We start from the raw sequence: 14,753 nt of genomic DNA on the forward strand, positions 1-14,753 counted from the left end.
GGGAGCTGTGTTCACGCTTGGTGCCCCAGACACATATTGTTTTGTCTTCACTTCCGTCAAACATCACCTTTGTGTATTTTTATTCTTACATATTTGGTTTCCCACGTCATCTTAAACCTGCGTCTGTCACTGAGAAATGAAGGTTGCCTATTAGGAATAGGTCCAGTTTATTCTTCGTTGATGAGAATGCATTTCTCAGCTGAAAAGCCAGTCTCTCCAGGACATTCCACAGTGGTCAACCTCTGGTTCCCCCCCGAGCCTGGTCCTTTTCCTTCCTCTCCTCCCCGCAGAAAACGAGAGTTCTCATGCCATTGCCGTTGGTGATTGACTCATCTGGACCCTCATAGACAGGATGCTGTTCAGGATCTTCTTCTGATGACCTGCCAAGGTGACGCCTATTCTCAGGAGGTCTCTAGGTGGGAAAAAGCCACAAAAGAAGGCACGTTAGTGCTTTTCACAGATCAAAACTCGTCACAGAAGGCAAGCTCCTGATAATAGTGGGGTAGGCAAATAAAAGTGTTTAAACTCTAATGAGCCCAAGTTTACCCGAGTCTGAAAAACACCTAACTAGATATTCTCTTGCTCTATCTCACTTCCTCCAAGCAGTGGCCCCCACCTCCAATGCCCCCTCCAACTTAGATGACCCTGGAAGTGCTGTGCCTTGTTGCTTGCCTGCGGGTTCTGGAGCAGCCCTTCCTTGTGTCCATGACCCTAGGTGGGCTAGAACTTTCCTCTGCTATTTTTTTTTTAACAATGCAAGCACACACTGTATGGGGCTTCAGTTATTCTGTGAGGTTTCTGCCTAAATTAGTGATCACCCACTGTGATTGAAAAGATGTGAGGCTTGCCTGGTTTTCTGATGTTTTCCCCTGAGTTTCCATTTTCTGCCTCTGTTTGAATTTTAACGTCATGAATTTTTAAGAAGGGTGATCTCAAAATAACTTTCAAATATCTGCCCGAGCAGGAATCCAAGGAAGATGTTTAGGGTAGGGATTTGCACTGGATTCATCTCTGAACTGTGAATCTTAATATGAACAAGTTCATGGCTTATACTTGTCTTTGGGGAGACCCATACATCTTTTTTTAGTTAATAATATTACAGTACTTGAGTGCTTCCCATGTGCCATGTACTAACTTATTTATACCTATGGAAGCATTTCATAAAAACTGTCAAACCACTCAGAGTCAATGATAATAATTTACCAGCCATCATTTCTCATGTGTGTCCTGCAGGCAGACAATAGGCCAGTTGCCTTGTATGTACTATTCCACTTACCTCTTAGCACAAACCAAGAGGTGGGCACTATTATTATTTGCCCCTTTCTAGAGTAGGGCTCAGAGAAGTTAAGTAACATGCTCAAGATCACACAGCAGGTAAGCAGTGGAGGAGCTGGGCTTCAAATTCAGGATGGCCTGGCTCTCAGCCACCCTGCAGGGCTGCTCTCAGAATTCTTCTAACGTCCTGACTGTATTCCCTGAGGACCCCCCCTGCCGCAGCCGAGCAGATCGCTCTGTGCACTGTGCACAAGGTGTATGAGGAGGCCCCTGTGCTGGGCCCCTGTCCACAATGCCTGCGCTCTCCTGACCCCTCCTTTCAGCTGGCTCTCAGTCCCCCGAGGGCTGTCACTGGTCTAGATTGTCAAATTGCCCACGTCTTTTCAGCACACAAGTTTGAGAGGTATGCTTGGATTTTGAATTCACAAATGGTCCCTCAATCTACTTTATTTACGTACACATATTCTTTTCCTGCCTTTTTTCTCTCAAGTAGCAAACGAGAGTGCTCCAATAGTGTGTGGACATTTTTTACTTTGAAGTAAATCCCTTACTTTTCAGTTTCACTTTCCTTTTATTTTTCCTCTAGCTCTTTTTTCATGTGGCTATTCCCAGACTGAGGGAATTACTCCATTTGACTCCTTCAGTTTGTGGGGGATCGGGTGATGATGGTCCCCGTACGCAGCCCCATGACAGTGGGAAAGCAGGCGCAGCCCTGCCTTCATGGACGCCCACTCTGCCCCTGAGCCCCGGCATGCTTTTCAGCTCTGTGGGCTGGGAAAGCTGGTTCTCCACTGGGAAGGGGTTAGTGTTTATTTTTGGTGTCTGACGATAACTCATAATGGTAAGGACGTTTTTAGGCATCACCAGGAAATGAACTCAGGTTTGAAAAAGTGAATTCTGGTGTTGAGTGGATCCAAGGCTAGAGGCACATCCAAGTCATTTCCTGGGAGAAACTGGAGGTTCCATCATTTCAGGCAAGAATAAACTTGAGAGACATGAAGCTGGACTCTATGAAGACTGACTGCAGAGCCAGAATCTGGGTTGGAAGGCTGACTTTCAATAAGCCATCCCCCTGGGGCTCAACTACTCAGGATGGATGACCCCTGCCTCTCCCCTGGGACTCAGCAACTGGCCTGCCCCAGCAGGGAATCCCAGCACCCAGCACTGAACCTGACACAGAACAGGTGATCAATAAGTGTTTGTCAACTGCCTGGCGGACTGATTTATCCTCTGTCAGGGAAAATGTGTGTCATAGGCTACCAACCCTGGTGCCGTTAGTACACGTCACAGCTGGGCAGCTGGTAAGGTCCCTGCTCTGTGTGTGTGTGTGTGTGTGTGCGTGTGCGTGTGCGTGTGCGTGTGTGTGTATGTATTCAAAATTCGACTTGCCCACTCTATCCAGTGGTTCCCAAGCTTTGCTGCACATTAGAATCACCTGGGGAGTTTTAACATCCTGATGCCCAGGTCTCACCATGTACCAAATGAATCAGAAGATCTACATTGGGTGTAGGAATCAGACGTCAGTAGTTAAAGACGCCCAGGCGACTCCAGGGTGTGTATAGCCAAGTATGGCCCCATGTGGCCCTGGATGGACAGGCTGGAACATATGGACCCGGCAGTCAGGAAAGCAGGCTTCTGTTCCCGCTTTGTCACTCCTGATGGCCGAGTCTTCAGGCACTAACATCACCTCCTTTCTGAATCGCTGAATAGAAGGGGTGGAACTAAATAGAGATTTCCCAAAATGCAGGCCCAGAAAACCCCACCCCTCTGAAATACGCTTCCATGGTATTTAATAATTTTATGTGGGTTTCTTTACTTCGGGATTTCTTACGGCCTTTACAATGCTAATATGTGGAGTGACTCTCCAAGAGAGTGCTAAAGTGCTCAGTATTTCCCAAATTTATTTGACCATGGGACCTTTTTTCCAAGGAGAACCTATTAACATTTCCCAGAGCGGGTACCGCTCAGAACATTCTTGGGGAAATGATGGACTACGTGGGCCTTTAAGACCCTTTCTGGCTATCATCTGATTTGAATAATTTTAGTTTTTGTATTCTTCCACACTCTTATGGGGGTTGCAGCCTAGAAAATAACTAGTGGGGGATGGAAACGTCGGCTTATTTACAAGCGCTGTCTAAGCACGAAGACAGGCTCCCAGTACATCGGAGATTGCTGCTGAATCAGGCTCTGCCTCTTCCTGCTATGCTGTTTAAAGTGCTGGCTGGCTGTGTTCTTTCCAGCTGGATGCTCTCTTTGATGGGCTGAGTTTAAAAACTTAAACAGAGGAGAGACTCTCAGTGATTAGGCAAATGACATATGGCTGTGACTTTGAAGAACTCTCATTTGGGACCCAGAATAGATCTGGGCCTCCCCACCCCAGCCCTCCGTCTTCCCAAGGCGCTTCCCCACCAGGTCCGATTCTGCGCTGAGGTGGAGCCCTGAGGATGAGGCCAGAAGGCATGACTTGCACCACGGGTGATTGCAGGCAGGGAGCCTTGACCCCACCCATGGGCCGGACAGAGGTGATTCCCGTCACTCACTCCGACGTCATCTGGGTGACCAGCTGGAGGGAGGTGAAGCCGGCGGTGAGGAAGCTGTCCCTGTACTGGACCATTTTGATGGCACTGAGCCAGTCATCCACGGTGGTAAAGGCAGTGAAGTCTGGGATGGAACGGTCGAGCAGGGGCTGGGAAGGCCTGGAAGACAGAGGGGAGTAGGTGACCCCACAGCTGCAGGGGCGCATGGGCAGAGGCACACTCTGGGCGGACGGCAGACTTCATGGAGGTTCAGCACCCCTGGTGGGATGAGGATTATGCAGGAAACCCAGGCTGACCCTTCCTTCCCTACACAATCCTGAGCTTGCATGGTTTCTCAAGGCCAGGTGGCCAGTCCCCCTGGCTCTGGGCTCTGTCCCAGCCGGTCAGCCCAGACGGGCAGACTGGCACAGCAGGCAGTCTGAAAGGAAGAGAAGGACCACAACTCCTTTGTAAACTGAAATCTAAGAGCTTCACCAACCAAAGATATGCTCCTTTAACAAATATATAAAGTTCACTGCAACCTCTCCAAATCTATCGGTAACATTTTTTCCTCCGGGTTCCGTCCTCAGCTAACAGAAAGAAATGGAACAGAGCAGCCCACCACTGATCTTCTCGGGCATGTTCTCAAAGCAGAACCCCCCACCCCAGGTACCCAGTCCAGAAATCAGGGTACCATCTTCACATCGCCCTCACTTTCAGCACCCGTGCCCAACCCTTCACCAAGTCATAAAGATTTGACCTTCAAAATCTCTCAAACTCAACGTTTCTTTCCACACCATTAGCCTGACTTAAGATGCTCTCTTCTCTACCATGGTTACTACTGCCATGACCTCCTACCAACTCTGTCTTCATGGTCCCCTCAACAACAGGTCCATGTTATAGCCTGGTGCTCTTTAAAATATGGAGATGTGATCCTGACAATAACCCAACTCCTGACCTGATTCATGTCAAACCCTTCAGTGGGTGATCATTGCTCTGAAAACCAAGCTCCGAAGTCTTAGCAGGGCCTAAAGGCTCTGAGTGTCTGTCTCTCGCCCACCTCACCAGCCCCAGTCCCCACCTGGTCCCCCCACAAACTGCACTCCCAACACGCTGGCCCTGTCCTTCGCACACTCGGGCCTCTGCACATGCTGTACCCTTGATCTGGAACCCTGACTCTCTACTCCCATCTTCCTTTCATTCAGTTAACGCACCCTCCCTCCTCAGCTCGCAACCAAAATAACAGGCATCAGGGTCGCCTCCCTGACGCCAGACCAAGGTGTATGCTCTCCAAGCATCAGGCACTTCCCTGCCGCACTGGCCAGTGAAGTCTCAGTTTGTATTTCTTTGGGCAATCATCTGATTAATGTTCGCTGCTCCTAAATGATTCTAAGCTCCATGAGGGCATGTCTATCTTGCTTATTCTATACAGTCAGCAAGGGCACAGTGCTTAGCACATAAGCACCCAATAAACTCTGGTCGAAAGGATGAATTAACAAATGAGTTCACTCTGCAAATGTAAAGGAGTGATGTACAGCTGACTGTGGCTGACAGCTGACAGTTCTGTGCATTTGCTTATAACAAATCCAACTGCTCTGAATTTCTTTGTCCCACATCAGTCAGGGCCTTTACCTGTTAATAGGTTGGCCAAGGTTCCAAGTCTGCAGCTCCACCTGCCTCATGCGCTGGTGTGGTTAACAGAAAGGGTGCCTTCCTGAAACAGGATTGCCCACAAGTGGGGTCTCATACCAGTCAGACCAGATACACTCAACTACTACAGAGCCCAGTGCCCAGCCCATCTGAGGCCAATGGAAGGTAGAGATACAGATATGTTATCTTTTCATCTGTCTACAGCCCATGCTGGAGGCAGGGGATATTTCAGAGAGATGGAAGAGAAAAAGGAAGGGAAGAGTGTTGGAACTTCTTCCATCCGTGGATAAGCTCAGCTGTCTCCCCCTTGCTCTCAGTAGACTGAAGGCTAGGAGCCTCGCTCTGGGCCCTGCCTGACTGTGAGACCACTCACCCCTAGGAGCCACCCGGCTCCACTAGACTCACACGGCGGTGATGGTTGCCACAGTCTTGAGACTTGCTGGGTTCCGGATCATCTTGTCCAGGGTGTTGACAATCTCTGCAAATCGGGGCCGGCTGTTACGGTCTTTTTGCCAGCAGTCCAGCATGAGCTGGTGTAGAGCAGCTGGGCAGTCCATGGGTGGGGGCAGCCTGTAGTCCTGCTCAATGGCATTGATGACCTGCAGTGACACACATGGGAACAGGTGTGATTGGGGATGAGCCACCAGCCAGTCATTCACAAATTAGCTTCCGAGGATGGAGCCTCCTTACCCCAGGTGCCCCGCCTTCTGTGCTCCTATACCTCCCGCAGTAAGAGATTTTACATGTACTTGGCTTTTCCCCCTACACTGTGAGTTCCCAGAAAGCAGGGCCCACCTCTTCTTGTGCCTTTGTGTCCCCAGCACCTGGCACAGGGCCTGACACGCACTAGATGGCTGTAAATGTTTACTGAAGAATGGTTTGAGCTTCTCCCTGAGAGGACGTCAGGCCCAATTCTGCCTTATTGGCAGCTGGTGGCACCAGGGCAGATGAAACAATGGCACATGGGAAACGTGCCAACTATTTGCAAAGGACACCCACCAAAGCCCATCGTGACCTCATCCTTTCACTGCTACGGGAAAAGAAAGTGGGAGAAGGGATCACAATTTGATGGAGGGCCTACTCCATGCCAGGGACCCTCTAGATGCTTCCTAGGCACCTTCTGCCTTAACCTTCATGAGGCAGCGACAGGAATTGGGTAGAAGATAATCTAGTTAAACAAATTGGTTCGGTACAATGACAACAGTGGAAATAACAAGGTGATCCAACATGAATATCTCCAATCAGGTTTTGTTAATTTTCGCAGACTCCAGGGGACAGTTTTGCAAAGATTTTAGGATCTTTAAGTCCTTTTTCTGTTCTTCAGATTGTTGTGTTTTTCACCCTTTACTTCTTAATTTCTAATTCATTTAAAACAATTATGCCTGCTCTGTAATTTATTATAACACAATGGAAGGCCAGGAATACAATGCAGGCCTTAAGATGTTACAAAAATGTGCCTATTGAAATGGAAATATACTCACATTGTAATATTAGGCAAAACAGCAGGCTGCGTAAGTGCAGGTATGGTATAAAGCAGGTATGGTATAAGCTTGCTTTTGTAAAAAAGCAAGAATCAAAACAAAACAAAAACTAATAATTACACACATGCATAGAAAAGTCCTTGGAAGGATCTGTATCATGGAACTAACGGTGGTTGCCTCTGGGCAGGCAGAAACATGAATGCCCTTTGTGTTTTTCTTTTTGTTTCTTTGTACGTTTATTTTCTATAATAATTAGGCATTGACTTTACATTAATATAAACAGTTAAAGCACCTTTAACAACATAGGGAATAATTTGGAGTTCAGGGATTTTCAGGTATTTTTGCCTCTACTTTAAAAAATGTCAGATTCATTTCAACTGATTATTCTTTTTTTTTTACTTTGTAAATTGGTCAGAAAGTGAACATTCTCAATCAGTTTATAGTTTTACAAATTCTATGCACAGGATACAGGGCATGAGATGGGGCATGAGATAATATAATAACCTGAAGTCATTAGAGATAATCAAGGTGTATTATTCCTTCTATTCGATGTGACAGAAAAACAAACAAGCATACAAGCCACACCAATGTGACCACTTTATAAAAAAACAGCAACTGGGAATATGCACTTTTGAATAATATTTTATACCACTAACAAATGTTTATCTTAGCCAGACTGTTGTCAGTCAAATTACCTGTTATCCTCTGAGGAGGGCATTTTAGCCCTATTTTCCCCATGAGGAAATGAATGCACAAACAGGGAAGTCATTTGCCTGAGGGCACGAAGCTACTAAGGGATAGGGTTGGGAAAAAATCACAGGGGTATCTGAGTTTAATTTTTTTTTTAATATTTATTTATTTATTTATCTGTGCCGAGTCTTAGTTGCAGTATGCATGTGGGATCTAGTTCCCCGACCAGGGATCGAACCTGGGCCCCTTGCATTGGGAGCGTGGAGTCTTACCCACTGGACCACCAGGGAAGTCCCTGAGTTTAAGTTCTGAATACCTTGAAACCCACTCTTCCTAGGCTCTGTGGGGATGCCACAGGAATCTCAGCCTGGAAAACAGTCCTTGGAGCTATTTGATGTCTTCACGGTAGGAAACAGGGGTATGGAGCTAAACCAAGTAATCCATGAGGATGAATAGCCTTGCTTAAAACTGGCATCCTTTCCAGCTCCTTCCAAGCAGCCAGATTAAGGGGCCCTGTCACAGAGTCCCCACTCACCAAGGGGACAAGTGGGATTACCCACTGAATGGCCCCACGAGCTCTTTCTGGGCTGCCTAAGGACAAGCTAGGTGGGACCAGCAGGAGGGGCTGGTCCAAATTCAACTTCTTTTGGGGGTTAGGGGCCCCCAAAGTCTTCCAGTGTAGGGCAGCTCCTGTTCCCCTTAAACCACTGGCATTGCTGCCCAAATTATTTGATGACCAGATTCCCAAACACAAATGTTCCCCCCAACAAGATTACTCTCCCATCTGCCCGTAAGAGGAAGGAGCCCTCTAAGGGGGCGCAACTCAGGGGTGTGACCAGCTGACCCGAGCACTCCTGGCAGAGCATCGAGAGACTGGGGACCCAGGCACGTGCTGACTCTTCCGTCTGTGAGCTTTCGACTGGACACCACTAAGCTGCTTTTCCCCCAGCTCTTCTGCAGGCCACCTCGTTGGAATTTTTGGAACACCATCCTGGCGTGTGTTTCTGTACTTCCTCTGTTTGTTTGATGTGCTGACTTTCCTTTTAAGAGGACATCAGAGAGTCACTGATTCCTTCTCCCTGCAGGTCCACAGGAGTGTAGCCCCACGCACTGTGTTAGTGATGGTGTGGCATTGCCATCAGGGGCATAGACCTTGGAGGTCTGGGTTCAGATCCTAGTTCCATTTCTTATTAGCTCCAGAAACTTGGGAGAGTCAGTTGACTTCCTGAAACTGCACAGATGGGGGTGTGAGAAGGATTAAATGACACAGTGAGGTGATAAGCATTGAGCACCACACATATGAGTAGAAAGAATCCCATCATCACATGGAGGCTGTCACTGCAGCCACGTCTATTACAGTGGAGGTCTTCTCTTCAAAGAGGGTTGCTGTTCTGCTGCCGGCCAACTGGAGGTCCAGGAAGATGGTGTTTGGGAAGCACCAAGCATGTAGTGGGGACTTGGTAAATGCCACCTCCCTCTCTGTATCTCACCTTTCAGGACAGAGGATAGAGGAGCCCCCTTCCCATGCTCTTGTTTACAAATGGGACTTTATTCCATTTGCTTTTTTTTTTTTTTTTTAATGTTTGGCCCCGCCTCGCAGCTTGAGGGATGTTAGTTCCTGACCAGGGATCGAACCCATGCCCTTGGGAGTGAAAAATCGGAAAGCACAGAGTCCTAACCACTGGACCACCAGGGAATTCCTATTTGCTATTTCTTCTAGATAACTTTGTTGTTATTACTCGAATAGATGCTCTGGGAGCATTGACGCTTCTTGCACATATGAAAAAAATAAAAGCTTTACCCTCCACTCCAAAGAAAAAGTACTACGTCATTAATTGCTGTATGGGTAATATTTATCTAGTCAAGTCTTTCTCTGAAGCACTATGCCTTTGGAGATTTTTGTTCTTTTTAAGGATCTGGGTGTTTTCTAAATTTTCCAAATACATATAACTTACAATCGAATTAAAACATCGTTATTTTGAAAAAGGAATTGTAGTCCTCTAATGGGGCTTTGGGATCACTCCCTGTCATGCCTGCTTCACTGGCAGGTATGGAGAAAACAGGTAGGAGGCAGGAGAACCACTTTCAGTCCAAACGCCAGTGACTGCGTCTGCATTGTGAAGAAAGATATGGCCCAAGCTTGGGGGCAGAGGGGGTCCTGCTGAGCAGAATAGAAAAATCAGAGCGAGTCCTGGGCCCCTTTCCTTGGTCCACAACAGGATGAGATAAATGGATGCTGAAAAGACTGGAGATTGAAATGAGATCAGATGGCGTCTCCAGACAGAAGGTGATGGCGAGTGTGGCAGCGAGAACCAGTCTCGGCAGCTGTCACGGAGCAGGGCTGACTTGCTTTGAATGGTCTGCAGCAACGGGATGGGGCAAGGGCTGCCTTTGCTCACCTGTACCCCGAGATGGCAGGTGCGGGTATTAGGTGGGGACCAGGGACAGGTGGTCTGGACTGGGGACCAGGGCTGGAGCTCCTCTGGGAAAGGAGCAGGGCCCCTCCCCTTGCTCTCCTGTCCCCAGAGGGGCTCCTGGCTGCCCCCAGACGTGCACTTTTCATTAGTGAAGTTGGGCGGTGGGCGGGCTTCCTCGACCTTCCATGCGGAGGGAGAAAAGTGGAGGAGCTCAGAGCAGTGGAGGATCCAGGGCAGAGGGGGTTAAGATGAGCTCTGATGTTTCAGTAAAACCACAGCTTCTCCCCACAGACACTGCCACTCTCATTATCTCTGTCAATCAGATCCAAGCCGTAGAACTTCCAAGTTCTCTCTCTGGCTGACAAACTCTGTACATGTTCAAAGACCTTCCTGGGCTCCGGAAGCCCAATTACCAGCACTCTGACTTGCCTCTGCAATTCTCTTTCGTAAAGCCTTTCAATTGTCATCTGTAAAATCCTTTATTGCCACCACCTCAGTGGTTTCTGATGAGTCGGGCTGCAGCCCGAGCTGCTGGGAGCCCCTCCTGCCTCTCTCCCAGGCTGGGTCAGAAGATACCTTCTGAATGGGCAAAAGTCACCCTCCGCCTTCCACAGAGAGTGGAATGGTACTTGGAACAATGCTGAGAGGCTTTATTTTGGAGAAATACAATAAAATTAGAATAAACAGCTACTTTGCAGATGTCCTTATTCCCTTTGAGGCCCAGCTCAAGTGTCAAATATCTGGAAACCTTCCTTACCTCCCCCCAAAATGTTCCCACAGCCCTGTGTATGTGCCACTGGGCTATAAACCCCCCCAAGAACAGAGCCGACAAGCACAATGCTTAGTCACAGTTAGCATACCCTGAGTGTTCGTTGAATGAATGATTTGGGAATTCTGGAAGTCTAATATCAGAAACTTCACTTGTTTTCAGCAGAGGTGAATGCATTTGCTGAGAATATCTTGAATGTCAAATCTTGCCTGTCAGAGTTTCATAATCCGTTCCATGCGTGCTGAATTGAGCTTAATCGGATTACAGTCTCCGGGCAGGACAAAATGGGTCTGCGTTTTCCGGCTAACGTTTATTACTCATCTAGCTGACAGTATGGACAAAACCAGGGTGCACTTGATTTCATGAAAGCAGCCTTGGCATCAATTCCAACACTTACCGATTTGACATGCTACAGGAGCAGAGACAAAGCATGGATAATCAGAGATAATAGAGGACCTAGATGCCACACATGGTCGGCAGCAGGACCTGGTTAAGGACGCAGCCATTTCACCTGCTCTGGGCTGAAGCCACTCTACCCACTGTCACGGCAGCACCCAGCTCCCATTTTGGCTCATTGGAAAGTGTTTCCTGGACTCCCAGATGGCCACCTTTCTCAACCTTATGAGCGACAGCCATGGCTCGGAACGTCTGTCTGGATAGAGGGCTGGCTGGGGGCAGACTTCTCCAGTTTACGAGTAACGAAGAGCCTACCCACTCTGTAGGTGCTTATGGGGTGGCTGGTTTCCCCATCTGGACTGGGCCAGCTCTGCCTCTTCTTGCTTGGAAGTTGGGAAAGATAATAACTGTCCCCCGAGGTGATGGGAAGAGCAAGCAGAGAACAGAGGTAACACTGACACTGCAGACTCTCCAAGGGGAGGGCATGTATTCAGAACACAAAGGAGGAGTGGTCCTGGGGAACAGCTCAGGGTCCAAGGCAGTGGGGGAATCCAGGTAGGATTTTGACTGGGACCTTACCAAAGCAAATCATCCTCAAAGTCTTCCTACCTTTTAGTAATTATGTAGCAAAGGGTCCCCTCTGGAACACCTCCCCAAAATGCCTCTGCTTAAAGCATCTCAGATGGCCCTTTCCTTTCCCCCTGTCCCTTGTGAGTGGCCTGGAAGGTTGTTGCTGACCTCCACTCAGACAGGTCCCCTCCTGAGGCCCATCTGAAGCTGACCAGCCTTGGGACTCTCACTCAGCACCTCCTTCACTGACAGGTGACACAGACTCCCAGAAGAGCGGATTCTCAGGAAAGAAGGGCTTTTACGATTAATTCCTCTCTTTAAAGCGGAGAGGTGTGAGTCCCAGACAGAAGCTGCAGCTGGCTCAACACAGCACATCTGTCAGAGCAGAGCAGCCTGGAAGCCAGGCCCGCCCTGCCACCAGCACGGCTTCCCTTCCTTTACACGTGATGATGGAGGTCTGAAGTGGGGTAGAATTTCCTGATTCACTTTGGGCCTGATCTATTCATGGTTCCTGGCCATTCGGAACCAGCCCATTGTCTCCTGCATTGCCCTGGGCATCTTTACAGACTTTGGGGTCATGCTGGGCTCTTTGATTAGTTCAAATATTGGTGCCAAGGGGATCCAATATCCCCTGCCCTGGACACCTCACGTTCACGTTCTGAGGCCCCAAGCAGAAAACAGATAGGTGGGCTTGGCATGCCATGGCCTGTGGGACCCCTGGGGTAAGGGTTGTAGCAGCCAGGTGCCACTGACACTCACATCTTGGTTGGACATATCCCAATAGGGTCTCTCTCCAAACGACATGACTTCCCACATGACAATCCCGTAGCTCCAGACGTCGCTGGCAGACGTGAACTTGCGGTAGGCGATGGCCTCTGGAGCCGTCCATCTCACGGGGATCTTGCCTCCCTGTGGGAAGGAGAAACCTGGTCAGCCCAACCATAGGGTTCCTAGCTGAAGGTGCGTGAGAATAAAGTGGGCACCGTGCCGTGACAGGCAGGTGATGCTCTGCTGTCCCGCAGCATGTATGAGTCACAACACTTGGGCCAGAAGGAAGCAAAACAAGCAAACACGAAGGCAGTGATTGGTAATACCTCCTGGGACACCCCTGACTACAAGATCACGCTGCGCCGCCCCTCTGCCCCACTTGCCTTGTGCTCCAGCCCTGGGGGACAGGTTTTCCTCACTCTGCAGCCTGCAGGCAGCCCCAGCTGCACTGGGTTTACCAGGCCCAGAGCGGATAGATGCTGGCTCTCCTCCCTGCCCTTCTGTGCAGGTCGACATGCAGAGCTGCAGACACATTGTTCTAAAGGGCCACCCTTAGGTTTGTTTCTCCATTTTACCCTCCGATCCCACCCTGGGAGTTTCCACTTCGGCTCTCTGCTTGGCCCTTGGTTTGTCCGCCAGAACTTGGCCTGTTTTGTTTACCTAAGGCGTTGCTATCCATCCATCCATGCACCCCGTCAACAAATAGGCAAGAAGCACTGCTTTGTGCCAGGCCCTTTCTGAGGAGCTGGTGTCCCAGGGCTGAGCCAGCCAGGGGCCCTGCCCTCAAGCTGGGCAAGCATGGGGAGGCAGACAAGAAAACAGAAACTTAATACATATTGTTAACAAGGTGGAAAGTGATGAGGGTGAGGCCGAGGCAGATACGGGGTGTTCTGAGAACCAGAGGAAACTCCCTAACATAGGAAGGGGTCAGGGAAGGTGGACAGGAGCAGTCAGAAGGGCAGTTTCCTGAAGCCTTTGGCCAGGTGTGGATACCAGTATTGTCCCTTTCTACCTGTGTCACCTAGGGCAAGTTACCTAACCTCTCTGTGCCTCTGTATCTCATTGCCAAAATGGGGGTAGTGATCACACTTACACAGTCAGGTCATCGTGAGGATAAGTGGATTACGCTCCATCTAGTGCTGGGGCAGGGCCTGGCATAGAGGGTCCACGCTATACACGTGGTAACTAGTTAATCAGGCAGAGTGTGGGGAGGAGGGAAGTCCAGGCAGAGAGCAGCCTGTGCAGATGCTGGGGTAACAGAGAAGATGGTAACTGCCAGCAATGCAGGATGGCTAGAGCACGGAACTCTCACGGGGGAAATAGAGGGGAGCAGAGAGCAGAGCAGCTCTGTAGGGCACTGATACCACTTACGAGGGTGGAGTTCATCATTCTCTAGAGCAAATGGTCCTCATTTTCAATTCTCCAGGCCAAATATTGGACTTCACTCCCACGGCCCCGTTGCGATGCCTGGGCTATGAGACCTGAAGCTCCCTATCTCCTCCCCCTTCTCATCTGCCTCCTGCCTCGGCTGAAGGAGGTTATTTTTATACTGACCATTCCCACGATCTGTTCAAATCACCAGAAACATGTGTTGGACTTTAGCAAAAATACCTTAAAAATGTATAAGTGGAGGGCTTCCCTGGTGGCGCAGTGGTTGAGAGTCTGCCTGCCAATGCAGGGGACACGGGTTCGTGCCCCAGTCTGGGAAGATCCCACATGCCGCGGAGCGGCTGGGTCCCTGAGCCATGGCCGCTGAGCCTGCGCGTCCGGAGCCTGTGCTCCGCAACAGGAGAGGCCACAACAGTGAGAGGCCCGCATACCGCAAAAAAAAAAAAAAAAAAAAAAATGTATAAGTGGTTAATCTGAGCACAAGTGAGAGAAAAAGGAGCAAACTGCAAAGTATATTTTTACCTGGTTTCCTACCCGGGGTCTGGGAGGAATAAAGGCTGTCTGGCCCCGACCTCCCCAGGCACACATCCAGCTTTCTGCCAAGAAGACAGCCGTGATTTCCCCCAGGAGATGGCAGGCTTTTGTGGTGGGAGACATTCTCAGCTCAAATGCCAGCAACGTGACAAATGCCTGGAGGGCAGGCTTGGGCTGCGAGGCAACAGGAGGCTCTGTTCTCACCATTCCCCAAAACATGAATGAATTTACTGGCTTTATCTCCTCGGTACCATGGCTGGGAAGAGAGGTAGAAAACTCAGCCAGCGAACAGGGAGTT

The 14,753-nt window shown here is 49.3% G+C and overlaps 1 protein-coding gene across 2 annotated transcripts in view; it reads right to left on the reverse strand.

The window, feature by feature from the left end:
- Nucleotides 1-303: 303 nt before the first annotated feature.
- EPHB1 (EPH receptor B1) overlaps nucleotides 304-14,753 on the reverse strand; it is a gene marked incomplete at its 3' end in the record, with an annotated part of 426,489 nt that continues 412,039 nt past the window's right edge. For both annotated transcript variants that reach the window (XM_079922007.1, XM_079922006.1), the window contains 4 exons: nucleotides 12,524-12,673; nucleotides 5,847-6,040; nucleotides 3,816-3,971; nucleotides 304-412 (listed from right to left, as the gene is read on the reverse strand). In XM_079922007.1, coding sequence (XP_079778133.1) covers nucleotides 304-412; nucleotides 3,816-3,971; nucleotides 5,847-6,040; nucleotides 12,524-12,673 — 609 coding nt within the window. The remainder of the gene's footprint in view (nucleotides 413-3,815; nucleotides 3,972-5,846; nucleotides 6,041-12,523; nucleotides 12,674-14,753) is intronic.

This window comes from Stenella coeruleoalba (genome assembly GCF_951394435.1).
Source record: "Stenella coeruleoalba genome assembly, chromosome: 5".
Lineage (NCBI taxonomy): Eukaryota > Metazoa > Chordata > Mammalia > Artiodactyla > Delphinidae > Stenella > Stenella coeruleoalba.